The sequence below is a fragment of the Cervus canadensis genome, chromosome 3 (genome assembly GCF_019320065.1).
Source record: "Cervus canadensis isolate Bull #8, Minnesota chromosome 3, ASM1932006v1, whole genome shotgun sequence".
Classification (NCBI taxonomy): Eukaryota; Metazoa; Chordata; class Mammalia; order Artiodactyla; family Cervidae; genus Cervus; species Cervus canadensis.
In genome coordinates, this window is record NC_057388.1 from 93,210,451 (window position 1) to 93,236,114 (window position 25,664).

Consider the following 25,664-nt stretch of genomic DNA (forward strand, 5'->3'; position numbering starts at 1 on the left):
GTCCATGGAATTCTCCAGGCCAGAATACTGGAGTGGGTTGCCATTCCCCTCTCCAGGGTATCGTCCCAACCCAGGGATGGAACCCAGGTCTCCTGCATTGCAGGCGGATTCTTTACCAGCTGAGCCACAAGGGAAGCCCCTGAGTGCCTAAGGGGAACCTATAAAAGTATTAGGAGAGAGTGAGGGCCAGTTACTGCTCATAAATCGGGCACTTTAAAGGCTTTTACTTTAATCACCGTTTAGGATTTAAAACACCAGGAAAGCGAGGAGTGCCCACCTTCATCCCCAAGCTGCAGTTTCCCATGAGTAAAGATAGGCATCACCTCATCACTTCAAGATTCCGTCGACACTTCTCTACGTTGGCAGATAGTTCCTTTTCGACGCGTAAGCGCTTTCAAGCACCTCAACCGCCTAAGAGCTCCTGAGGCTTACCTATTGCCCAGGCGACGCGCCGTGTTTTGTTTTTCTACGTCCCCGCCGGAACAGGCCCGCCCACTAGCGTCAGAGCTAGCTCTTCACTGGTGCGGAAGTGTGCTCGTCTCCTCAGAGAGCCAATCAGAGCCTCACTTTCTACTCAGGGGATTTGAAAAACGGAAAAGACCTTGACCTGTTCCTTGGAGTAGGGCGGGGGTGTGAATGATTGACAACTCGACTCTCCAATAATCAGAGCTCTAGGACCTGCCCCTTCTGGCTCCAGGGCTAGAAAAGAGAGTCGATGCCGGCCGCAGTGATGAGTCCTGGGAGGCCGTGGCTGCTCCGCGGTTCCGAGGAGCGGCTGCTACTGGTGGCCTTTTGGCAGGTGAGTGGCTGCTCTTGTTAATAGTGCTGTTGCGAAGGTTTTGCATTTGTCAGTGATGTGGTGGTTTATTTCGGCGCGCTGGAGGGCCAGTTTCTTTCCTCCCCAGGTTCAGTCTGTGGTGGGAGCCTGGCACTCGCACGCCCACCCCTCAAGCTCCGACCCTCACTTATCCCCTAGGTCCCGCTCAGCTGTCCCTTTCTCAGAATAAGCCTGTTTAGTTTGCTGACGGAAAGGAGGACCCCGCGTTGGTAGTGGTGTCTTGACGGCAAGAATAAACAGGGAGTCGAAGGGAGTGATAACTCCACTCCCCTGGACGTCTCAGGTACCGGGTGTCAGTCCTTCGTAGGACTCCCCCTGAAAGGGCGCTTCCCTATGTTCTCAGGGCCTTGGCGCTATATTGAGGGCGATGGCAGACTTGCCCCTTGAAGGCTCAGCAGATAGAAAAAACCTGAACGTCATGAAAGGAGAAAGGTAAATATCTGCAGTGGTTTCATGGAGGGTTCAAATCTGGAACTAAATCACAGGTTCTTTGAACCACTACAGATGAAAAAGTAAGTGTATTTCTTCTTCTTTCCAAGGGACGAGGGCCATGTTACTGGAGAAAGAGAACAGAAATGTGAATGGAAGTGAAATTCACAGTTGAGTTTTGAGGAGTAATTGTTTGTTGGCTGACTTACTATAGCTCTCATTACCTTACTGCCTCCCAAATTATGGAGGCTTAATGGCTTGTAAGTAGTACCAGAATGTTAACTGCCCACTTTGGGGGGAAAAAATCAGATGCAATCTTTCACCAGTAGTTTCTAGGGTTTTCTATAATGAAAGCAGAACACATGGCATTTTGTCTTTTAAAACTGTCTCCCCTGAGGCCAGGGGACTAGGTTTGTTCCATCCTTGTATTCCTATGCACTTCACATACCACAGATGCAATACTCAATTGTGGTGGGGTTTAGAGAAGCATAATTCAATCAGATGGTGTTGTGGAAGGAGCTCTGAGTTGGCAGTCAAGACACCTGGTTTTAGTCTTGAAGTTGTGTGATCTCAGTGAAGTGAAAGTCACTCAGTCATGTCTGACTCTTTGCACCCCCACGGACCATACAGTCCATGGAATTCTCCAGGCCAGAATACTGGAGTGAGTAGCCTTTCCCTTCTCCAGGGCATCTTCCCAACCCAAGGATCGAACCCAGGTCTCCAATATTGCAGGGGGATTCTTTACCAGCTGAGCCACAAGGGAAGCCCAAGAATACTGGAGTGGGTAGCCTATCCCTTCTCCAGGGGATCTTCCTGACCCAGGAATCAAACCAGATTCTTCTGCATTGCAGGCATATTCTTTACCAACTGAGCTACCAGGTATAATCTTAAATCATTTCAACTCTCTGACTCTTAACTTCTGTCTCTTTAAAAAGTGAATGTTGCATTAGATTATTTCTGAGGTCCATGCCTGTGTTCAAAGTCTGTTTTAAACTAAAGATTCTTAAACATTTTCCACCACAAGTACATCAGCAAAATCTCATTACAGTAAATTCCTAACCAGTCTGTTAGCAAACGAAAGCTCCCAGCTACAAGGGTCATACCTGGTTCTTTTGTGTCCATATTTAAACCAAACCAAGTGGATCATTGTAGAACATTTGGTCATTGTCCAGAATGAACATTGTACAGAAGTAAAACATGGCAGAAAATGTCATCCTTTATTCCACTACTCAAAGACAGCTGCTGTTGGTGTCTGGGTAGATCTTTCAGTCTCTCTTCCTCTTTTGCCTTCTATGGTTGGTTGAAATTACGTGGCACATTTCATTTTAAATTAAGTAATTTAAGTAATGACATCTAAATTCAGCCACACCTTCATCTTTGTCTTGTGCCTAGAGCACGGAGGACATGCCAGTGTCTGAACTGATGATGGGTCACTTGAACATCCTTGGAATGAAATCTGGTGTGAAGGGATATTTGTATGGGGAAATAGGACTAAAAGTATCACTGAATAACAAAACTCTTTAACTGAAACGTGGCCACAAATATGATAAAAACATAGTCTATAAAATGTAAAATAAATGTTAGCCACTTCACCAAAGCATGTGAATTATAGAATATCACTTAGTATTTGGTATGCTTCTAGGACTGTATCTTACCATCAACACCCCTGCCCTGAAACACATACAGCATTTGATTGCATTTCTCCTTACCCTATCTAATTTAACCTTTTCTCCTTACCCCCACCCTCATTTTATTTTGTCCCCAGCTTTTGTTTCTGCTCATACCATCAGCAAGGTAGGATCACTTTCAAGGGCCTGAGGTCTGTATCAGTCTTCATGTGTTAGTCAAACTGTGTGCCATTCAACCCAGAATACCTTGCATTCTTTGGTAGGGTGCTCCACCATCATCTCATTTAGTATTCCTCATAGCCCCTTGAGAAACAGTAATTTCATTATCCTCATCTTTATGGACAAGGAACCTGAGGTGCAGCAGATAACTTAAATAGTCAAGATGACACTGTCATTAAGTAGCAGAGCTGGGACTAAAGTCCCATACTTTTGGGATTTGGTGGAAATGGTTTGTTTTGACACAAATGCTATTACTGTTGGGGAATAAGTAACCAGAGATAGGAAGGAGACATCTTGAGTGGGTATTCCGCACATGAGTGATGCCATGCCGGCTGGAACAGGCCACATGCCCCATGCACACACATCTCATTGCTGGACACTTCCCTGTGAATAAGGGTCTACCTGCTATGGTTTGTTACCTCTGTAACATGGGGTCAGTCAGGGCTGTTAGAAGGTATAAAGTTGGAGAATGACAGGGTAATAGTGTCTGGAAAACACCTACAAGTAATAGAGTTTGCTCCTGGTAAAATAGTTGTTCTTATAATGCAAATACAAATGGAAAAATTACCATCATGCTTTCGGAAAAGTAATAGATGAGGAATGGGAGGTACTTTTGGATACAGGCGTGTTTGAACTTTTCATATTGAGCTGGGCTGGGAGAATCTTAGGAACTGAGCTCCAGATGTCATTTCCCTTAAGAACTGTTCCTTTTTAATTTATCAGAAACTTGGTTAACCTCTCTTTTTCCTATCCTCAAGTCTAGCCAGTCTATCTTCTGTAGAGCTAGATCCCTAATGCAGTGGGGGTTGAGAGTCATTCAAAGCTGCATAGTGAGGATTTAGACCTCCAAGTGGTGCAAACATGGAAACACTCAAATGGTCTAGGGTAGCATTTGAATATTTATTATTGAAGAGAAAGCTTTGGATTAAAGGAACTCTGTGGCTCTGCATCCCTTATTTTATATTGCTTCAACATTCTATCATTGATCACATTTCTTACTCAATTTTTGGAAACAGAAAACAAGCTGAGACTGGACTTTATCCTATAATTTTCCCCACCTGTTCATGAGTTGCCAGGTATGTATTCACCTGAAGTGTGAAGCACTGTGACAATTTATAAAGATGTCTAATAAAAGTAAAGCATGTCAAAATGACAGATTATATTTTTGAAGTTGGTTAACAAGATGAATAATTTTTTTCCCTATTGTTCTATCTTGAACCCATTATTAAGTAATTTGATGAAGCAAAATAAACTACTCAGACTGATTTAAATGTGCTCAGTATTGTCTTTTATGAAGGATTAAAAACAGTTAGGAATGGGATTCCATTATTCAAAGTACTTGCAGTGCTGGCCAAGAATAAAATCAGGTGATTTTAATAATGTTGGGATTATCCTATGGCAGGATGCTTAAATGTTCAAAATGCTGATGTGATTAGTAGATCTGAGTAATCTCAGCTAGACCAGGGTTTAGGAAGCTAAGACCTTCTGGCCTACTGTCTTTCCAGCCCACAAGCTATGAATGACTTTTACATTTTTTTAATGGTTGAAATAAGTCAAAGAATAACAATATTTCATGTGCATGGAAATTATATGAAATTCTCATTTCTTTATCCATATGTAAAAGACAAAAAGTTCCAATATGTTTATTGGAACATAGCCTTATTTGTTCATATATGCATTGTTTATGATTGCTTTCAGCTACAGTGGCAGAATTGAGTAATTTTAAGAGAGACCATATCACCCACAAAGCCTAAAATATTTACTCTTGGACCTTTTAAAGAAAAAGTTGCCCCCCCCCCTTTTTTTTGCCTCCAGCTAAGCTGAATGTCTCTCACATCATTGCCTTCATCCCATTTCAACAGCAATTATGCTGCCCCAGGTCTTCATTAAATGTTACGAGAATAGTTGCAAAAGATTCACAAGTATTCACATCCATTTCCCTTACTTGTAAGTACTGCCTGATCCTCCTAAAATACACAGTATTAGAGCTTTAATGATGTCCCAGTACTTGCAGAAGAACCTATGTTCTTTGGCACAATGTCCTTTCAGGGCCACTATTCAGCCTTATCTTTCTAGACTAGTGTCCTCCTTCTTCCTTATTATACCCTATACTTAGTACAGGATGATCATATAATTTTCCAGATGGGACCTTCAAGTGTGAAAGGGGCCCTATAATAATTATGTTGGGGAAACAGGTCTAAAGCAAGACTGTTCTTGGCAAACCAGTTTGAATGGTTCTCCATAAATACCCATTCCCTTAATTCTACTCACTGTTCCCTTAGACCAGAATTCCTTTTCTTTTTTCTATAAATCTTAAACATCTTTTCAAATCCAGCTTAAATAGTGCCATGTCCACGAAGCATTATTCAAAAAAACAAAAAAAAAAAAACCTCCTTTTCCATCTCTCTTATACATCAAGTGCTTTCTCGTGCTGTGGATTACTTTCTGCTGTCATGATACACACCCGTCCCTTTTCCTCCATTAGTCCCTTGGAGGCATCATTCATGTTCGATTCTCTGTTCCTCCCAGGCCTAGCTATGTGCCGTATTCAAATGAGATTTGCAGCACATGTTTGAAGAATGAGTTGTTTGACCAGACTGGGCAGACTGATGAGTATCTGGGGCTGTCAATGGATACATCATCCATTTTAATGTAATTAAAGTCGTGAGAAAAGTGGGGTTTCCAGGGTAGGAAGACAGAGCCTTGGGTGCCCATATGGTAGTGGAGCAGAGTGGGTCAGGGCATATGTATATGCTTTAGGGTCCAGGCTGGCCTGATACTGAACTCCTGCTCTGCCAGTTACAGTCTCTGTCCTCTTGGGCAAGTTAGCCTCTTCTGAGTTTCTGCATCTGTAAAATAGGAGTAATTGTAGTAACCTGTCCATAGAATAGTGGTTGAGAATTCGAATCGTCCCAAGCACACGATGAGCACTCCAAGAAAGGTAGCAGCCGTGGCGTCTTACAGGCTTCCCTGGTGGCTCAGATGGTAAGGAATCTGCCTGCAGTGCAGGAGACCCATGTTCGATCCCTGGGCCGGGAAGCTATGCTATGATACATGCTTCACCATCCTAGTACTGTTGCCAACAGGTAGGCAGCACCAGGACGTAACAATAGAAGAGGTGGGAGAAATGCAGCCCTGAAGTCTTAGAAGAATTTTTCTTCCCCTGATGGAAGTGCTCAGCTTCAGAGGGATCAAAGCAGTGGGAGTCCTGAGTGAAGATGGTCTCCACTTACTAAGAAGTGACTAATCAGCAGTCTTTTGAGAGACTGTTTCAGTAGAGTGGGCAAGGTACAAGGTAGGTGTCAGACGACTAAAAAAAATAATGGCCAGAAGGAGGGAAAAACAGCCAAGAGGAAGGGGCAGGAAGAGGAGATGCAGAGTCATGTAAAAGATATGTTTGCTTAGTATTTTTTTTTTCTTTGAGCCACATCATATTTTAAAAAGGAAGGCACCCTGAAGTGTGGTCACTCAGTGACCTGTGTGGCCCCTTGGGGGTATGAAGTAAATCATTGACTAAAATCAGCACTTAATTCAAGTGCCAATAACCCTTGCTGAGAGGATAAATGAGGACCCTTAAAAATCAACTCCAGCATGGTAAGCTTTACCAAAAGCAGCACACACCACCCCCCGCCCAAAGCTTGATTTTTAAAAAGAATAGTTTTTAATTCTTGTCATGGCCCCCTCTTTCTAAGTCGGGAGTGTCTGTTGCCTGATTCGACGTTGTGCCTTGAGGTTCTCATGGGCAGTCACACCCCAAGCCCTCCTTTATACTCACTTTGTTTGTGAGCAGCTCATGAAACGTCTGCCTGGGTTGGAAAGACAAGCTGTGACTGGAGATGCTCCTGTGAAGCGAAGCCAAATGAGCCTAGATGCTCACACCCAGACTCGCAAGTCTTCCATGGTGAGGTAGAAAGAGCATAGGTGTCAGAGGCACAGGGCCTGGACAACAGGTCCAGTTTCATTTAGTGCCTCTGTGTTTTTGAACAAATCAATCTCTCTTTTCTCTGTGCACATTGTTAAGGCCATTTAGGAACACACTAAACTGTAACAGATACAAAAATATGATGGATGATTGTTCTTGGCTCTGCCTTTGCCATCAAATACATTGGAATTCTTGAGTTAAAACTTCCTGACATCTTGGACCTGCCAACTGACTGTTGATTTGTTTTTTTGGCCATATCGTGAGATCTTAGTTCCAACCAGGGATGGAACCCACACTGCCTGCAGTAGAAGGGTGGAGTCTTAACCGCTGGATTGCCAGAGATGTCCCCAGCTGACTGTTCTATGCTTTGGCAGTTACCACTAAAACTATTGGACTTCCCAGCTGGCATAGTGATAAAGAATCCACCTGCCAATGCAGGAGATGTCAGAGATGTGGGTTCAATCCCTGGGCTGGGAAGATCCTCTGGAGTAGGAAATGGCAATGCCCTCCAATATTCTTACTGGGAAAATTCCATGGGGAGTGGAGCCTGGCAGCCTACAGTCCATGGGGTCGCAAAGAATTGGACACGATTCTGAATACTCATTGCACCATGCTTAGCCTTATTAGCACAGTCTAATCATTTTTGCTTGTCTTTGATTCAGTCAACACACCTACTAAGTACATAGTATGTGTCAAGAGTCATGCTGGGTTCCAGATAAAGGCAGTGAGTCATCAGCTCTAATGCAGTTTACAGGGCACACAGACAGGGAACAAGTGATCTGTCACAGTGACCCATCACAACTGCACCCAATGTCATAAAGCAGGGGGCTGTGGGAAGGCACCTCATCACTTTCAATGGGTGAGAAAGAAGGGCATACCCAGAAGTCTGAAAGCATTATCCTCAAACCTGCAGCATCAGCATCACCTGGAATCTTGTTAGAAATATAGTCTCATGCCCACCCCAGACCTACTCATTCAGGCTGTGGAAATGGGGCCCAGTAATCTGAAACAGTTCTCTTGGTGATTCCAATGCACATTAAAGTTTGAGAAACCACCAGCCTAGAGGAAATAACATTTAAACTAAGCTCTATAGTCACACCATTCAATATAGTAACCACTGGTCATGGGTGGCTATGGAGCCCTTGAAACTTGGCTAGTTCAAAGTGAGTTGTGCTTTTAAGTATAAAATGCAGATCAGGTTTCAAAGACTAAGAAAAAAAGAAAATACCTCATTAATTATTTTATATAGATCATATGTTAGAATGATAATCCTTTGAAACTAAAGGGTTAAATAAAATGAATTATTAAAATTTCACCCACTTTTTTCTGCTTAATATGACTTTTAGAAAGTTTAAAATTACCAATTTTAAAAAGCCGATTATATGTGGCTTGCATTACATTTTGACTGGACACAGCTGATGACTAGTGGGTCCAAAAAGCAGAGTGGGATTGAAGTGGCAGTTGGAGGGGAGGTGATGATGGGCAAGGGTTCTGTGTAGGATACAGAGTGTGCAGAGTTCCTGAGGCCAGAAAGAACATGGTATGTTCAAGGAAATAAAAAAAACCAAAGCCTTACTGGTCACATTAAGGATTTTGAGTTTTGTCCTAAGATCAACAGGAAGTAATTTGAGGGTTTTAAACAGGGTACTCAGTTTTCAGGAAGTTTGTAGCTAATGCATGAGGGTAAGAGAACTAGGCTGAATGTTGCAGGACTCTCAGAATCAAAGCTCCCTGCTCCTGCCCAAAAGATGGTGGGGGTGGAGGCATTCGGTCAGGCGGTACCATCAAGAGGGAGGGAGCAGGACCCTCACCATCAACTGCCCCCACCCCAGGATATGAGGCACAAATACCCCTGCTAAAGGGAAGAGCAGACACCTGGGAATAGTTTTGTGCTCAGTTCATTTTCAGCTTGGTCAGTGTTGAGAGCTAGAGGAAACATTCCAGAAGAGTCCAAAGTTGAGTAGGAGTTTGATTACAGATCTGTGACTCTGCAAGGCACTGGCAAAGGTTTGGTGAAGGGAGGGTCAGGGACAAGGAAGCCCGGCATATGTGGGGATTAGCGGGTCTGTCCTTTGGAAGAGTGCGCTGGGCAACCACAGAGAAAGGGCCAGGGTTAGAGCCTGGAGGCCTGGGCTCTGGCCGGCTCCAGGAGGTGGGGGTGGGGCTTCCCATTCACCTGTGACCTGGAGGAGCTTCCCCTTTAAGTCACGGGTCCTACACTAGCAGACTCAAGCTACTCTCAGACAGGTCTTGTTTAGCTCATATTTTTTAAAATGTATTCTAGTTAGTTGCTAGTAGTTATATCAGATATCACATGAAATTCACATTTCCAGTTCTTTTGAAGATTGGAAAATTGAGGACCTCAGTTCCTCAGTCTCACAGAGAAATGGGCTGGAGCTAAGTAGTAGCTACTCCTTTCATTTTTCCTATGAACTTTTAAGCTGAACTGATCACATTACAAAAAGAAAAAAAAGACATTTTTGTTACTCTCAAGAACAAAACAGAATCCACAGGTTCTTTCTGGTCTGAGTCTTGCATTCTCTCCAGTCTTGTTTCCAGCAGCTTGCAGCTTCTGTTTGTTCTCCAGAAAAGTTCTAGAATGGTAACCTTAGCTCAGTGAGACTAGATTATACAGATGCTCCATCCGTGTGTCAAAGTGCATGAGTTGCATCCATCAGAGAAGCACCTATGTTCTCTGCAGTTCAGCAATGTTCCCACCACTCACGCAGCCCCACACGGATCTGCAGCCCCTGCCTGAAACTTTAAATGAAACTGACAGCAGTGTTGTATTTGTTGGTAAACACTTGGCATACCAGCTCCTATGGAGACTGAATCATAAAGATGCAAGCTGTAAACCTCAGCAGCTCCTTTGTAAATATTCAGCCATTAATTAAATGGCAAAGGTCAGTTGATAGCAAGGAGGAGAGAGGGAAGGGACTTTGTTGACCTGAAGTAGATGCTCCAATTTGCTATCTTATCCTGTGTTTGCCCTCTGTGCACCATAATAAGGGGCTGGTGTATTTGTAGAGTCTTTGTGGCTGTAGCACTATTTTCTCTGCTTCAGGGTATTTATTTTGAGAGGGAAGAAACAGAAATTGTCTTATTTCTTAAAGTAAACAAGTAGAACTGATTAAAATACTATAAAGCTTCGTGATAGGTACCTGAGTGTTCGTGATGTTATTGCTACATTTTTTCCCCCCTCAGGATAGTTCATCATCAAAAGATGATGGAGCGGTGCATCTGCCTATAACATTTGTGCATCACACCTTCTTCATTTGAAGTGAAAAATAGCTTCTTTGCTATAACGAGCTTCTTGCTTGACAAGACACAGTAAGGGCTGAGGTAGAGAACAATCGACAGCTTCTCTTTTCTCCATCCCCCTCCACCACCAGAAGCAGAGCAGTGAATAAAATGTTGCATGGGCAGGAATCCAGGTTTTGATGGGCCTGAAGCTTCTAGCACTTAGTGGAATTGGGGTGGGCTCTTCAAAAAATCAATACCCAAGTGTCTTTCTTTTGCTGATTAAACACACATACACATTCTCATCCATGTGAATTCATTATTTGGTCTCTCCCAATGCCTTAGAAGGAGTTTGTTCAAGTGAGGGGCCCTAAATCTTGAGCTTCATTCATTTCATGAGTACTCCACTTCCAGGCACCAGTAATCACCTAGCCAAACACTGCCTAGCTGCCTTTCATCCCATTTTCAGTTTTCTGCCCCTCGCTGCCCATCTGGGTTGAGGGGAGAGGCATCTTTCTCCCTCTGGAAAGCCTCAGCTCTGCAAGGTACCTTCACCTGCGTCCTGAGCCCAGGCTCTTCCAGTAACCTGATGCTTCCCTGTTGCACATTCACTAAATAAAGGTCAGACTTCATTGATGCCCAATGTGAAGGGAAGGTCATAAACCTAACTGCTGTCACCTCTCAACCACTTGCAGATCATTTCCATCTGCTTCCTCCCTCAGGTCCGCTCTTGGCCCTCTGAAATCGGAAGCTTTGTTGTAAAGACTCCCCCCCCCCGCCTCCACTTGAGAATCTCTCGGGATTAACTAAGGAAAGGAAGAAATTAGATCCAGATTCCAATTAACTTCGTCACTGATTATTATAGAACTGTGGGCGAATCACAGTTTAAGTGGGACAGAGTATCTCCAGTTCATAGAAGTTGCCAAGAATGGCAGAAGACCAGGCCCTGATGTTTGTATAATCTGTACCCCTTGGTGTGGAAAGTGCTGGGCACGTAAACCGAGTAGCCTTTGTCAGTGTGGATGTGCCCATCAAAAGGCCAGTGAGGCAGGCTGGTGCAGCCAGGCTGCAGATTTTCTCCAGGGGACAGAGTGGGCCCAGATTTCTGCTCCAGCAGCTTCAGTTAGGGGGTTCAGGAACACTCCAGGGTTGCCTGTCCCACCTTACTGGAGTCTCCCTCTGCGATGTGGCTGGCATGTATAGGAAAGCTGAAGGGTTGAGAGGAGGAGATGTGGCCTCCTTATCTGTGTGCTTCCTCTCACTCCTGCAGACCACCTGCTCCTGGTAATCTGGTTCTACAGGCAGCATCTCTCAGCTGCTTAATTTGATAGCTTGTTTGGCATCCAGATTTATTTCTGCCAAAAACTGTCATCTTGAGTCAGGTGAGAGATTATTTAAGTGACTACCGTATTGGATGCCAAGGTTGATTGAAATCATCTTAGTATTGTTTAAATATCGAAACTTAGATTTTCTTGTGTGTGTGGTGTAGACTATGGCATTAAAGAGCCGGTTGTCTCCATTTGGTGATTTACATACCAGGTGAATGTGGTGGTTTATAGAATTAGCATGTTTAATAACTTCTGTAATAAGATGAGACTGTAAATATTTCTTTCTTCACCAGAGGGAAAACAGAATGAGAAGGGTGTTCCTTCAGTCTTGAGTCAGCTTCTCAAAGCTGGGAGTTCCCAGCTACAAGTCATCATTTTAGACACGTACAACTCATTCTATTAAATCCTCTCTTCTGTAAGCAGGAACTGCCTTTTTATCTGGTGGACTTGTAGCATGCCATTAGAATAAAGTGTTCTGTTGTTTTACGTCATACAATTAACATATACTATCTAACCATCAGAAAATTAAGCCAGCTAACTAGGTTCCCTGTAATTGTCTGTAGACTCTGCCCATATGTGCCATAGTGTGTATGAGTTGCTGGATGCCTGATGTCAAAACGGTTCAAGGAATCATTCCAGTGTATTTTAGAAACTGACTGTTGGAAAGTTGTGCTTCCACTCCCAGGTAGTCAGTTGAATGAAACATATAACTTCTTGTTTCTTCTCCATGTAGATATATTGTTGTCACTGAATACCAACCCTTTGGAAAGCCCTAGGAAAGCTCAGCCATCAATATGTCCAAGTACAAACTGATCATGTTGAGACATGGAGAGGGTGCTTGGAATAAAGAGAACCGCTTCTGTAGCTGGGTGGATCAGAAACTCAACAGTGACGGCCTGGAGGAAGCGCGGAACTGTGGGAAGCAACTCAAAGCACTAAACGTTGAGTTTGATCTCGTGTTCACATCCATCCTGAACCGGTCCATCCACACAGCCTGGCTGATCCTGGAAGAGCTGGGGCAGGAGTGGGTTCCCGTGGAGAGCTCCTGGCGTCTCAACGAGCGTCACTACGGAGCCTTGATCAGTCTCAACAGGGAGCAGATGGCGTTGAATCACGGCGAGGAGCAGGTGAGGCTGTGGAGAAGGAGCTACAATGTGACCCCTCCTCCCATCGATGAGTCCCATCCTTACTACCACGAAATCTACAATGACCGGAGATATAAAGTGTGTGATGTGCCTTTGGATCAGCTGCCACGATCCGAGAGCTTAAAGGATGTTCTGGAGAGACTCCTTCCCTATTGGAACGAAAGGATTGCTCCTGAAGTATTACGTGGTAAAACCATTCTGATATCTGCTCATGGAAATAGCTGCCGGGCACTCCTGAAATATCTGGAAGGTACCATCTTCACGCTATTACTAACCGGGTCTTAGTCTAGAAAGAACATGGTTTCTAAACTAATGATGCACAGTTTACATTATAGACTTTCGTTCCCTATCACCTTTTGTCACTTCAGTCGTTTAAGGATTGTTTTGTTCCATCAGAAATCCTGGGTCTTTTACATTTGTATTATTTGCTCTAACTTCGGCAAGCCTCAGAATCACCTGGAGGGAGGGAGCACTTGGACCACCCCTGGTTTCTGGCCCCGCTCTTGGAGCCTGTAGGCCCGGGGTGTGGCTCCATAATTTGCTTTTCCAAAGAATTTTCAGATGATGCCGATACTGCTGCTTGGGCTTCTCCAAGTGCTTGAGAACCACTGATTTAGAAGATTATGTGGCTTTTGTTACCAGGTAAGAGGAGGCTGGGGAGAGAAGAGGTTTCTGTAGAAATGGTGTGCAAGGTACATTTTTGTTGTTGTTGTTTGTTAAGTGTTTCACGATAAGTAAAATTATATAGATTTTAGTCTTGCTCATGTTCTTCCAGCTTTAAACAACCATTGCTGTATTTTCAGACCTAGGTTTCCTGGATAATTGTTTTGTTCCAGTCTTCTCTTTCCAGACCAGATTTAGTCATCAACTGGGAGAAAGTTCAGGAGAAGGAAAAGAAAAGGATGGCTTATTAGAGATAATCAGTAACTTTAATTTTAATTCCTTGATGTTGTGTTCTAGACAGTACTGTTGTTACCTATCTCTTTAAGCAACATGAACTCTTTGGAAGACTCGAGCTCACCAGTTTGGGGTACCGTGATTGCACTGTGACCCCTTCAGGGGTTTTTTTCTCTCCTTTCTCCGTTCACTAAATAATCCCGGTTGTTGTTCAGTCGAGTCCGATTCTTTGTGACCCCATGGACTGCAGCACGCCAGGCTTCCCTGTCTTTCACCATCTCCTGGAGCTTGTTCAAACTCATGTCCATCAAGTTGGTGATGCCATCCAACCATCTTGTCCTCTGTTCTCCCCTTCTCCTCCTGCCTTCAATCTTTCCCAGCATCAGGGTCTTTTCTAATGAGTTAGCTCTTCACATCAGGTGACCAAAGTATTGGAGCTTCAGCATCAATCCTTCCAATGAATATTCAGGACTGATCTCCTTTAGGATTGGCTGGGTTGATCTTCTTGCAGTCCAAGAGACTCTTGAGAGTCTTCTCCAACACCATAGTTTGAAAGCACCAATTTTTTGGTGCTCAGCCTTCTGTATGGTCCAACTCTCATCCATACATGACTACGGGAAAAACCATAGCTTTGACTATACGAACCTTTGTTGGCAGTGTCTCTGCTTTTTAATACACTGTCTAGATTTGTCATAGCTTTTCTTTCAAGGAGCAATCATCTTTTAATTTCATGACTGTAGTCACCATTTGCAGTGATTATGGAGTCCAAGAAAATAAAGTCTGTCGCTATTTCCATTTTTTCCCTATCTATTTTCCATGAAGTGATGGGACCAGATGCCATGATGTTAGTTGTTTGAATGTTGAGTTTTAAGCCAGCTTTTTCACTTTGCTCTTTCACGATCTTCAAGAGGCTCTTTAGTTCCTCTTTGCTTTCTGCCATAAAGGTGGTGTCATCTGCATATCTGAGATTATTAATATTTCTCCCTGTGTTCTTGATTCCAGCTTGTGCTTCATCCAGCCCAGCATTTTTTTGCATGATGTACTCTGCATATAAGTTGAATAAGCAGGGTGGCAATATACAGCCTTGACGCGCTCATTTCCCAGATAATCCCAGATGGTTGTGCATTTTGTGTGATGGGCTCTGCTGGTGTTTTCCTGTCTCTCCTCTCTGTCAGCAGTTAGCTCACTGGCATTAGAATGCATTTCTCCAACATTCCCTTTTCATTCTGCTTTGCTTTTCTATACGAGGCTGTGAAAAATGAAAAGGTTGACCTTGCACATGAAATAAATGAAATAGGTTATTGTTAACAAAATGAAGTGATCTTTATGAGATTTTAATGTAAACCTTTTAGCATGTGTTTTTTTCCCCCTCTAATTTTTATACCATGGCCAAGAGCCAAGTCATTACTCATAAACCCGACATCCATTCCTTATGCAGAGATCTGAAATCTATAGACTTTATTAGCTGTTAAAAACTTTATTGGCCAGGCATGGTGCTTGATCTGTTTATGTGTGGATATGTGTGTGTATCTTATTTACTCAACTGTATAAAGGGTTTTATTCTTCCTTGTTCAGAATAGTCAGATACTTGATTAAATATGTATATATAACTTCATCATTACTGGGTTTATTATAGTACTTTATTGTTTGAAGAAGAGTTGAGGCTCCTCTCAGGAGAACAACAAACTGAAATTCAGAATTTCAAAGTTTCTGCCAGAAGATGTATTCTCTTCTCCCCGAAGATGTATTCTCTTCTCCCCAGACTAATTCCTTTTTTCCAGAGATGGAATTTAGATCTCTCTGTGGCCAGATTCCCTTCCTTCAGGAAAATGCCATCATCTCCTTATGGATCCTCTTCTCTTCCCCATCTCAGCTCAGAAATCCTCCTTTTAAAGACAATTTCCTAAAAATAAATAAATAAAAAAAAATAATAAAGACAATTTCCTGCTGTCTGGTACTATTTACTCTTTGCCTGTCTTCAGGTTTAGAGCGCTTAGATTATTCTACAACCCCAACCATAGCTTACTCTAATACCCCTTTCTGTTAGTGCATTGGTAATTTAACCATCTGTTATTGTTCTTTTTTTGAAAAATATAGGAAGGCTTAATAAATGGTGGTGAGGAGGATTGCCATCTTGGTGGGGTTGGAGAGAGAATTACTCTTCAAGGGCAAGGTAATACATAGAAGAGCTGACTGTATTTGAAGGAGGTTTTGAAATCACTAATAATTTGTTGAAAATAACCAAATGATACAGCTTTTTGAGAAAACAATCTGGCAGTTCCTTTATGGCGAACAGTGACCCAACAGTTCTACCCCTAGATGCATTCCTGTATTCATTTCCTAGGGTGTCTGTAACAAAGGACCCCTAACTGGGTGGCTCAGAAAAACAGATAATAATTGTCTCACAGTCCCAGGAGCTGGAAGTCCTAAGTCAAAGTATTGGCGGGGTCCTGCTCCCCCTGATGGCTGTAGGAGAGAATCCTGTCTTGCCTCTTGTAGTTTCTGGTGTTTGCCAGAAACCCGTAACATTCCTTTGTTTGTAGATGCATCAGTGCAACCCTCCGTCTTCACTTGCGTTTCTCCCTGTGTGTCTCTGCATCTTGTCCAAATTTTCCTGTTTATAAGGACACCCGAAATATTGGACTGGAGCCTAACCCAGTGACCTCATTTTAGCATTATTGCCTCTATAAAAACTCATTTCCAAGTGAGATCACATTCTGAGGTGCTGGAGTTTACCTTCAACATATTTTTTGGGGGGAAATACAGTTAAGTTCATAACAATACCTAAGAGAAATGAAAACATATGTCCAAACAAAAACTTGTACACAAACTTTCAAAGCAGCATTATTCATAAAAGACAAAATATAGAGGCAACCCAAATGCCCATCAATGGGTGACTGGACAGATGAAATATGTAGTATGTCCATACAATTAAATAGTATTTAGCATTAAAAAATAATTAGTGAACATGCTATAATGTGGATGAGCTTTGATATCATTATTACATGAAAGAAGCCAATCACAGAGGATCACATATTGTAGGATTGTATTGGTATAAAATCTCCAGGGTAAGCAAATCTATATAGACACAAAATAGATTGTCTCCTGGGACTGAGTTGGAGGGGAAGAGGGTGGAGTGAAGGGTGACTGCTGATACATGCAGGGTTTCTTATTGGGGTGGGGAAGATGTTCTAAAACTGATTGTGGTGATATTTGCACAACTCTGAATATACTAAAAGCCATTGTATACATTAAATGGGTCAGTTGTATGTGGTATGGTATGTGAATTACTAAAACTACAAAATAATTTAATCAATGAGATTTAAAAATGAGAGGATTTGATATAGCCCTGGAAAGCAGTAGTTTGGGGCAAATACATGGAAGTGACAGGTAACAAAGGAGATATGCATGGATGTGGAGTATAGAATAAATAAAAAAATTAAACACAGCTTTGACCACGGGGGCAGAAATGGATTTATAAGCATTACTGAGGCTTCCCTGGTGGCTCAGATGGTAAAGAATCCGCCTGCAATGCAAGAGACCTGGGTTTGATCCCTGGGTTGGGAAGATCTCCTGGAGAAGGGAATGGCAATCCACTCCAGTATTCTTACCTGGAGAATCCCATGGACAGAGGAGCCTGGTGGGCGACAGTCCATGGGGTCACAAAAGAGTCAGACAGGACTGAGTGGCAGACACTGACTGACTGAGAAATGAGTGGGCATTTGTTCTTAGGCTTCATTTAACTTTTCTTGTGAAGGTTTTTCTTCCTTTAATTTGGAGTGTATGGAACGAAATTACCTTTCAGAGATTAATGATCTAGGAGCGACCTTAAATTATAACTCCTATCCCTGTCACTGTAAACAGGCTGTATAGAAAATGTTTTCATTTGGGGAATAACTGATTTAAAATAGCAGTGTTCATGCTCGAAGAGGTCAGTTACACGAAGAGTAGAAGGTATGTGTAGAGAAAGGTATAAGGCTGGCAGGTGTCTGCAGGGGAAGAGAAGGGAGGTATCTGGGAGGGAGACAGGGAAGGTAGAAACGGTAGGGTTGGTGACCAGGAAGTATGGCAGACATTCAGGGGGAAAAATGGGCAGAAAAACCAGAATATACCCTTAGGCACAAGCCAATAGCTGGGAAACGAATGAGTGAAAATTGCAGTTTGTCCATAGGAAGTCTTTTAAAAATTTTTTAAATTATTTATTTTAATTGGAGTCTAATTCCTTTACATTGTTGTGGTGGTTTTTGCCATACATTGGCATGAACCAGAGGAAGTCTTAAGAGTGGTTTGTGATCTTGGCTCCCCCATCCTTGGGAGGAGGGCAACTTTGTTCCCTTTTGGTCTATAGTACCCCCTGGTGGTACTGTTGTTAAGATTCATCAAGGTTCTTTGCTGTTGTTAAGATTCCCTGTAGTAACTTCCATGCCTAACATGGAAGAAAATGACTTCATGTGCTGGAAATAGACTGGACTAGATTTTAGGATCACATCATAAATTATTTGTTATCTGTTGTTTTAGGAATCCTCCAAATGCCAATTCCCTCTACTAAAGTTTCTCTTACAGTGTATGTTGAAAAATAAGTTCCAAGTATTCTATGCCACAGCTCTAAGAATTAAGCATAAGTCACTTTTTAAAGATCAGAGGAAAGTGTTTATTTCTTCCATGTCATTTCTGATAATTTAGTGAGATCACAGCCCTTTAAAAACTTTATTGTAGATGTATATACTCACTGGAATAGAAATACCAAAATTAGTTATCTTATATGTCATTAACCTTCAGGAGTCCATGTGTGAAGGCTACATGTGTTATGTTAGTTGCAGTCATGTCCAACTCTTTGTGGCCCCATGGACTATAGTTTGCCAGGCTCCTTTGTCTATGGAATTCTCCAGGCAAGAATACTGGAGTGGGTAGACATTCTTTTCTCCAAGAGCTCTTCCCAACCCAGAGATCTAACCAGGGTCTCCTGCATTGCTGGTGGATCTTCTTGGAAAGTTAGGAAACCTAATTTTCATGTGGTACTTGATAAATTCTCAATCTAAAAGAAACCTTCTATTGAATTTGGAAAATATATTGATTCTGGTAAAGATAGAAGGCAGGAGGAAAAGGGGATGAGAGAGGACGAGGTGGCTGGATGGCATCACCGACTCAGTGGACAGAAGTTTGAGCAAGCTCCAGGAGGTGGTGCAGGACAGGGAAGCCTGGTGTGCTGCAGTCTGTGGGGTCACAGAGTCGGACACAACTGAGCCACTGAGCAACAACAAATTGAATCCAGATACTGACTTTCCAAGATTCCAAAAATTAAGTGAATCTCGCTTACTTTAAGGGCTTCCCAAGGGGCACAGTGGTAAAGAATTGGCCTGCCAATGCAGGAGATACAGGAGACGAGGCTTCAATCTGTGAGTCAGGGAGCTTCCCTAAAGTAGAAAGTGGCAACCCACTCCAGTATTCTTGCCTGGAAAACTCCATAGGCAGAGGAATCTGGTGGTCTACAGTCCATGGGATTGCAGAGAGTCAGACATGACTGAGCAAGGAGCACACACACCCTTACTTTAAGGGGGAAAGTACAAGATTTTTCTAATATAAAAAGAAGATTGGCCAATTTATTTGTGTGTATATGTGTTTATTGTGTTAAAAAAATGTAAAGGACTTCCCTGGTGGTCCAGTGGTTAAGAATCTGCCTGCCAGTGGAGGGGACATGGGTTCAATCCCTGGCCCAGGACGATTCCACATGTGGTGGGGGCATCTAAGCCCATGCACCACAACTGCTGAGCCCATGTGCCTAACGCCTGTGCTCTGCCAACGAGAGAAGCCACTGCAATGAGAAGTGTGTGCACCGAAACGAGAGAGTAGGTCCCACTTGCTGCAACAAGAGAAAGCCCTCACGCAACAATGAAGATATTTTTTAAAAAGACCGTAAAATTTGCCATCTTAATTGCTAATTTATTTTTACTGTGGATTTATGCTACTGTACATCCCCCTGTTTTTGGTTAATGTCTGTTACCCTAGTACAGTTACTCACAGCATCTCCTTTCACTTTCTAAAGTGCCCCAGTTTGGATGATAAATTATATGGTCATCTTATTATAAAGGTTATTTATCTGTATTAAGAATGAATCTTTGAAATGGGTGTGACCAGATTCCATATTCCCTTATAAGTACACAAGTTGCTAAATTCTTTGCATTGGTCACAAAGGTAAAAATGAATGTTGTTGTAGACTGATCTGATTCCTAGTCCTGTTTTCTAGATATGTTTATGTAAAATTCTCCCCTACAAACAGGGTCTTTCAAGGAAATGGGCAATTTCCCCCCATACTGTTCTTAAGTTGTTTGACATACTTAAAGCATCTTACCTTCTGTTGGGCAGAATACGGTAACTGACAGAATCAATGACAGCATACTGTCTTATAGAAATACCTTATTGTAACTTTGGATTGGAAAGAATGATAAGCCATCCATGGAACTAATTGGGAAATCAGTCTGCCCTGAAGTCTCCAAGGGCCTTAAGATCGTTTGGCTCAGAGTATACACCTGTTACTCATCTGCTCTAGATTCTATATACCCCAACAATGGAGAAAGTTCCTAAGATGTTATTTTGTTTCTCAAATATTTGGTGCTATGATTCTACCCTGCTGCTGCTGCTAAGTCACTTCAGTCGTGTCTGACTCTGTGCGACCCCATAGACGGCAGCCCACCAGGCTCCTCTGTCCACAGGATACTTACCACCTGAGCTGTTTTATTTTTTTTCCTGAAAAGTAGCCCTCCCTTGATCTATTCTGTTTGAAATACTGTTATGAGAAGCTGACTCGAGTATCTTTGGCATGTAAACTATAAAAAGGTAATTTCATGCAACTAATTGAATCTTATGGTTTTTTACATTGTGGTTTGTGAATGACACCCCCTGGTACAGCTATACAAGATGGCCCTTTTTTGAGTGCATACTATGCGCTAAACACAGTACTAGGCATTTTGCATACATGTTTCTGGTAGGAATTAGAACAAGTGCTTGAACTTACTGGAAAACTGTGGTTCGGTGTTTTGTTTTGCTTTGTTTCTGTGTCTTCCTCTGCTATTTAGTGTAGTCAAGTCATGTTTTTTTAATTTTTAAAATTTATTTTCGGCTGTTCTGGGTCCCTGCTGCTACATGGGCTTTCCTTTAGCTGTGGCGAGAGGGGCTACTCCCTAGCTGCAGTGTGTGGGTCTCTCATTGCGCTGGCTTCTCTTGCGGAACACAGGCTCAAGGGTGCGTGGGCTTCAGTAGTTGCAGCACGTGGGTTCAGTTGTTGTGATGGATGGGGTTAGCTTTTCCACTGCATGTGTGATCTTCCCGGACCAGGGATGGAACCCGTGTCTCCTGCATTGGCAGGTGGACTCTTTACCCCTGAGCCGCCAGGGAAGCCTGTAAGTCAGGTTTTAAAATTTTCATTTGAACAATCATTGATTGTTTTCATTTTGTTTTGTTTGTTTGGTTTTTTAGATTTCACATGTAAGTGAGATCACATGGTATTTGTCTTTCTCTGCCTGATTTCGCTTAGCGTAATACCTTCTAGATCCATCCATATTGTCACAAATGGCAAGCTATCTTTTTTAACACTGAGTAATGTTTCATTGTGTGTATGCACCACATTCTTGTTTATCCATTAATTTATCATTGAATACTTAGGTTGCTTCCATTTCTTGACTATTATAAATAATGTTCCAGTGAACATTGGTTTGCGTGTATTTTTTTTTTAATTAGTGCTTTTGTTTTCTTTGGATAAATACCCAGAAGTGAAATTGCTAGATCATATGGTGGCTCTATTTTTAATGTTTTGAAAAACCTGCATATTGCTTTCCAGAATGGCTGCACCAGTTTACAGTCCTGCCAACAGTGCACAGGGTCCCCTTTCCTCCACATCTTTGCCAGCGGTGGTTATTTGTTGTCTTTCTGATGATAGCCACTCTGACAGGTATGAGGTGGTATCTCACTGTGGTTCTTGTTTGCATTTCCCTGATGTTTAGTACACCGGAGTGTCTTTTTATGTGTCTGTTGGCCGTGTGCATTTCTCCTTTGGGAAACATTTATTCAGGTCCTCTGCCCATGTTTTAATCAGGTTGCTTGTTTGTTTGTTTTTTGATGCTGAATTGTTTGAATTCCTTGTCTACTTCGGATATGAACCCCTTGTCGGATGTATCACTTTGCAGATATCTTTCCCCATTCAGAATGCTGCCCTTTTGTTGATAGTTTCCTTCTCTGTGCAAAGGCTTTTCAGTTTGGTATAGTGACATGGATTGCTTTACTTTTAACTTGATAGTAGTTCTTAATTCCTTCAGAAGAAAGAAGACTTAAATATGTGAAATACTATATAGTAAGAAAACCTCTACGTGAAGGACTGCTTTATTGATTTTTAACAGCATAAACAACTACCCATGCTGTCCTAAGAAGTCTAGATGACAGCAGAGCCCACCTCTCACCACCTACCACCATGATGACTCCTAGCCCAGGCTTCGTATCCAATAGCTCCCTGCTCCTTCGCATTCCAGACGGGTGTGTTTCTTTCTCTGTGGTTGGCAGAGCCACTTCCTGTTTGTTTCCTGCCGGCCCACATTGGAGGAGAAGCGAGGTATTGAACTGAAGCATTGGATGTAGTCTGCATTTTGCCAGCGGAAGTGGATTGTTTAGTCTGGGTTCAAGAGAGGACTAGGCAGTTTCAAGTTTGGAGTAAAAGTGGCATGCAAGACAGGCTTGCCCCACTGAAGAACTTTGTGCAGCTACACACGTATCAAGGCAGAGAAGTGATGAAGTGAAATTAGAGACTTAAGGAGGAAAGGTCAGCTAGGACTTGCTGTGGGGACGGGGACTGACTGACCAGTCACCTTTGGCATTTTGTGGGATATTTTCAGAAGTAGCAAAGTCAGGCCTCTCTTCTGTGAAGCAAATGCTTATCTAGTGGTATGGTTAAGCTTTCTCTTATTATAATTGATTTATAGAAACCTTCCTTTTTAAAAGTTGTAAACCATTTAGCTATAAAATTAGATGTAGGATGGATTCTACTCTCTGCCTTATTCTGAATCAGAGGCTGTTATGTTATCATCATGTTACCTTACTCAAATAACCAATTTCTAATTGTCCCCTGGCCAGTCTTTTAAGTTGTACATGGATAGCATTCAAACCTAAAAGAAATAAAATTAAAAGTAGATGGACCATATATGAAATTCAGAATCTTGTGTCAGTTCTTATTTTGGCAATAGAAGAATACAGAACTCTCATCACTAGTCACTGTCAGTGGGGTTTTAATTGTGACTGATGTGATTGGGAAAAGGAAGTGGGGCACCTCACATTTGTATAATTTGATCGGAGTTTTGCCCTCTTTCTCTAATTCCCAAAAATATGCATCATGGAATTGGGGTTTCCCAGGGCTTCCCAGGTAGCGCTAATGGTAAAGAACCCACTTGCCAATGCAGAAGACACGAGAGACTTGGGTTCGATCCCTGGGTCAGGAAGACCTCCTGGAGGGGGACATGGCAGCTCAGTCCAGTATTCTTGTCTGGAGAATCCCATGGACAGAGGAGCCTGGCGGGTTACAGTCCATGGTCACAGAGTCAGACATGACAGAAGCAACTGAGCATGCACACGCACATCGTCCTGTAGAGATCTGTCTCCCCAAACACCTTTTCTCTTGTTTCCTGATACTCAAAGATTTTGGCAAACACTTTGGAGAAAACCAGAGAAAATATATAGAAGACAAATTTAATTTCAGTTGTTTGCTGTTTGTGTACTAAATACAAATGACTTTTTCTTCAACCTTTTTGACCGTCTCTCTTTTTTCCTTAAAAAGGTAATAAAGGAATCACAATCTTTAGTCAGAGCTTCAACAGTAAGGGACCAGATTTAATTTGAAAGCTTAGAGAGTTCAGGTTCATTCATTTCAGCCTTGTGCCAAGGGTCCATTAAGTCAGGTGCCGTATATTCTTGGTACAAGGATGCAGCACCGGGACATGGACGTGCAAAGTCTGTACTTATGAGGCACACTGTGCGTCTCCTTTTCAATCTCCTTCTGAAACTTGGCTGGTACCGTACCTCCGACATAGTCCTCTGAGTGCTTTCATGTACAGACTGTATGTCTTAGAGCTTTTGCTAACATTCTGTTCCTAACAGCCTTTACTTAATTCATATAGTTGTAATATCAGATCATTAAGCTAAAAAAATTCTGGATTCTAGCAGCCAACACATGATAAAATTCCTTACAGTTGAACAAACATTACTAAATTCTTGCATAAGGCCCCATTCAAAAGCATGAGCATCAGAAGAGTGGCTAAAACATGGTCTTATAATCCTGGTGGGAGAAGTGAGTATTTGCTCAGCCACCGCTGATAGAAGGCAGAGAGGTAGTGCTGTATATATGTGTGGGGATCTTCATGACTGTCCGTGGTTCCTGTTCCTGTTCAGTGATCAGGGGAGTCATTGTAGACACAGTCTGGATTTTTGGAAGTTGGTCCTGTGTGCAGAGAATTAAGTTGTTTGGATTTCTTCCCATATTGGCTTTGAGTTACTCCTTTGACTCACCACCAAACTTTCATTATTTCTTACTTGAAATATCCCAGTCATTAAAATGGATTGCAGTTAACTTTCAGATGCTTCTACATGGAAGATTCAAGAATTAAAGACAACAGTCGGGAGTTGGTGAAGGGGTTGATGCGGGATTAGATATTTCCCTTCCAAACATTCTTAGATGCCGTTTAAAACAATCTAAGCCCATTATCAGATGGAGGATGTGATATCTGGCCACTCATTATAACTTTCATATGATATTCCGGTTAATGCATTTGTAATATGATATTGCATAATATAGTATTGATTCGGTTTGATTTAATCCAATGCAGATGCATTTTTTAGCCTTAGGAGTTCTGCTTGCTTAACTCTCTTAGGACAAAGAATGTGGTTTATGCCAAAATTGAGTAATGAGTAATGGCTTCATTGTGGTTTTTCCTAATTTGCTTTTTTAAAATGTCAGTCACTAAGTCTTGACTGATTATTAAGCAATCTAAGTATTTTAAATATTTGTAAGTAATTAGTCTGCTCTGTGAATGGCTTGAGTAGTCATTAAAGTGGAATGTCAACTTTATTTATTGGAAATATTTCTATTTCTGTTGAAATCTCCTTTCTTTATAGGTGAAATATTGTAGTTCTCGTGGCCTTTGTTTAGTTTGCTCTTTCATGTGGTCCCACACAAAGCCGGGTTGTTATCTAAGCCATAAGCATGAGCTTGAGAGTAACGCGCTTTAAAATAACACTTGTTACACCTGGTTAGATCTGAGGCCATGGTCAGATGAGTTCCATGTGTGCCCCTTGACCCTTGCCAAAGACCTAGCACTTTTCTCTGAGGTCACATCATAACCCCTAACCCTGGCCCATGATAATCCTCGTGTATTAGCTATTTCAAGGGGGATCAGACAAGTCAGTTCATCCCTGTTATTGTTTAGTTGCCAAGTTATGTCCTACTCTTTTGTGACCCCATGGACTGTAGCGTGCCAGGGTCCTCTGTCCATGGGATTTCCCAGGCAAGAATACTAGAATGACTGCCATTTCCTTCTCCGGGGATCTTCCCAACCCAGGGGTCGAGCCCTGGTCTACAGCTTTGCAGGTGGATGTTTTACTGCTGAGCCACAGGCAAAGCCTGTTCATCCCTGTACTAGTCTCGAAAACATGAGACCACTAGATTCTGGTGTCCAGTTAGCACCCAGCCCTTCACAAGGGCAGAACATGGACATAAGCATTCTCCTCTCTCATAGTACCATATTTCCATAGAGGTGGAAATAGCCATCGACGAGTCAGATGACCAGAGCTGAAGTCCTGGAATTTGGAAATTTTTTTAAAAGTCCAATTTTACTACCTTAACTGTCTTGTGATTAGAACCACAAACTTCTCTGAATCTGTTCAGTAGTTTTTCAAACATCTTTCTAGAGTTATAATTCATATGCCATACAGTTTATCCATTTAAAGTGTATAATTCAGTGGCTTTTCACAGAGTTGTTTATTCAC

General features: G+C 42.3%; 1 protein-coding gene across 1 annotated transcript in view; it reads left to right on the forward strand.

The window, feature by feature from the left end:
• Window positions 1-665: 665 nt before the first annotated feature.
• Window positions 666-25,664, forward strand: part of BPGM (bisphosphoglycerate mutase) — a 30,305-nt gene continuing 5,306 nt past the window's right edge. The window contains exons 1-2 of the mRNA XM_043463762.1: window positions 666-799; window positions 12,338-12,999. Of these exons, the coding sequence (XP_043319697.1) occupies window positions 12,399-12,999 (601 nt within the window). The 5' untranslated portion in view covers window positions 666-799; window positions 12,338-12,398. The remainder of the gene's footprint in view (window positions 800-12,337; window positions 13,000-25,664) is intronic.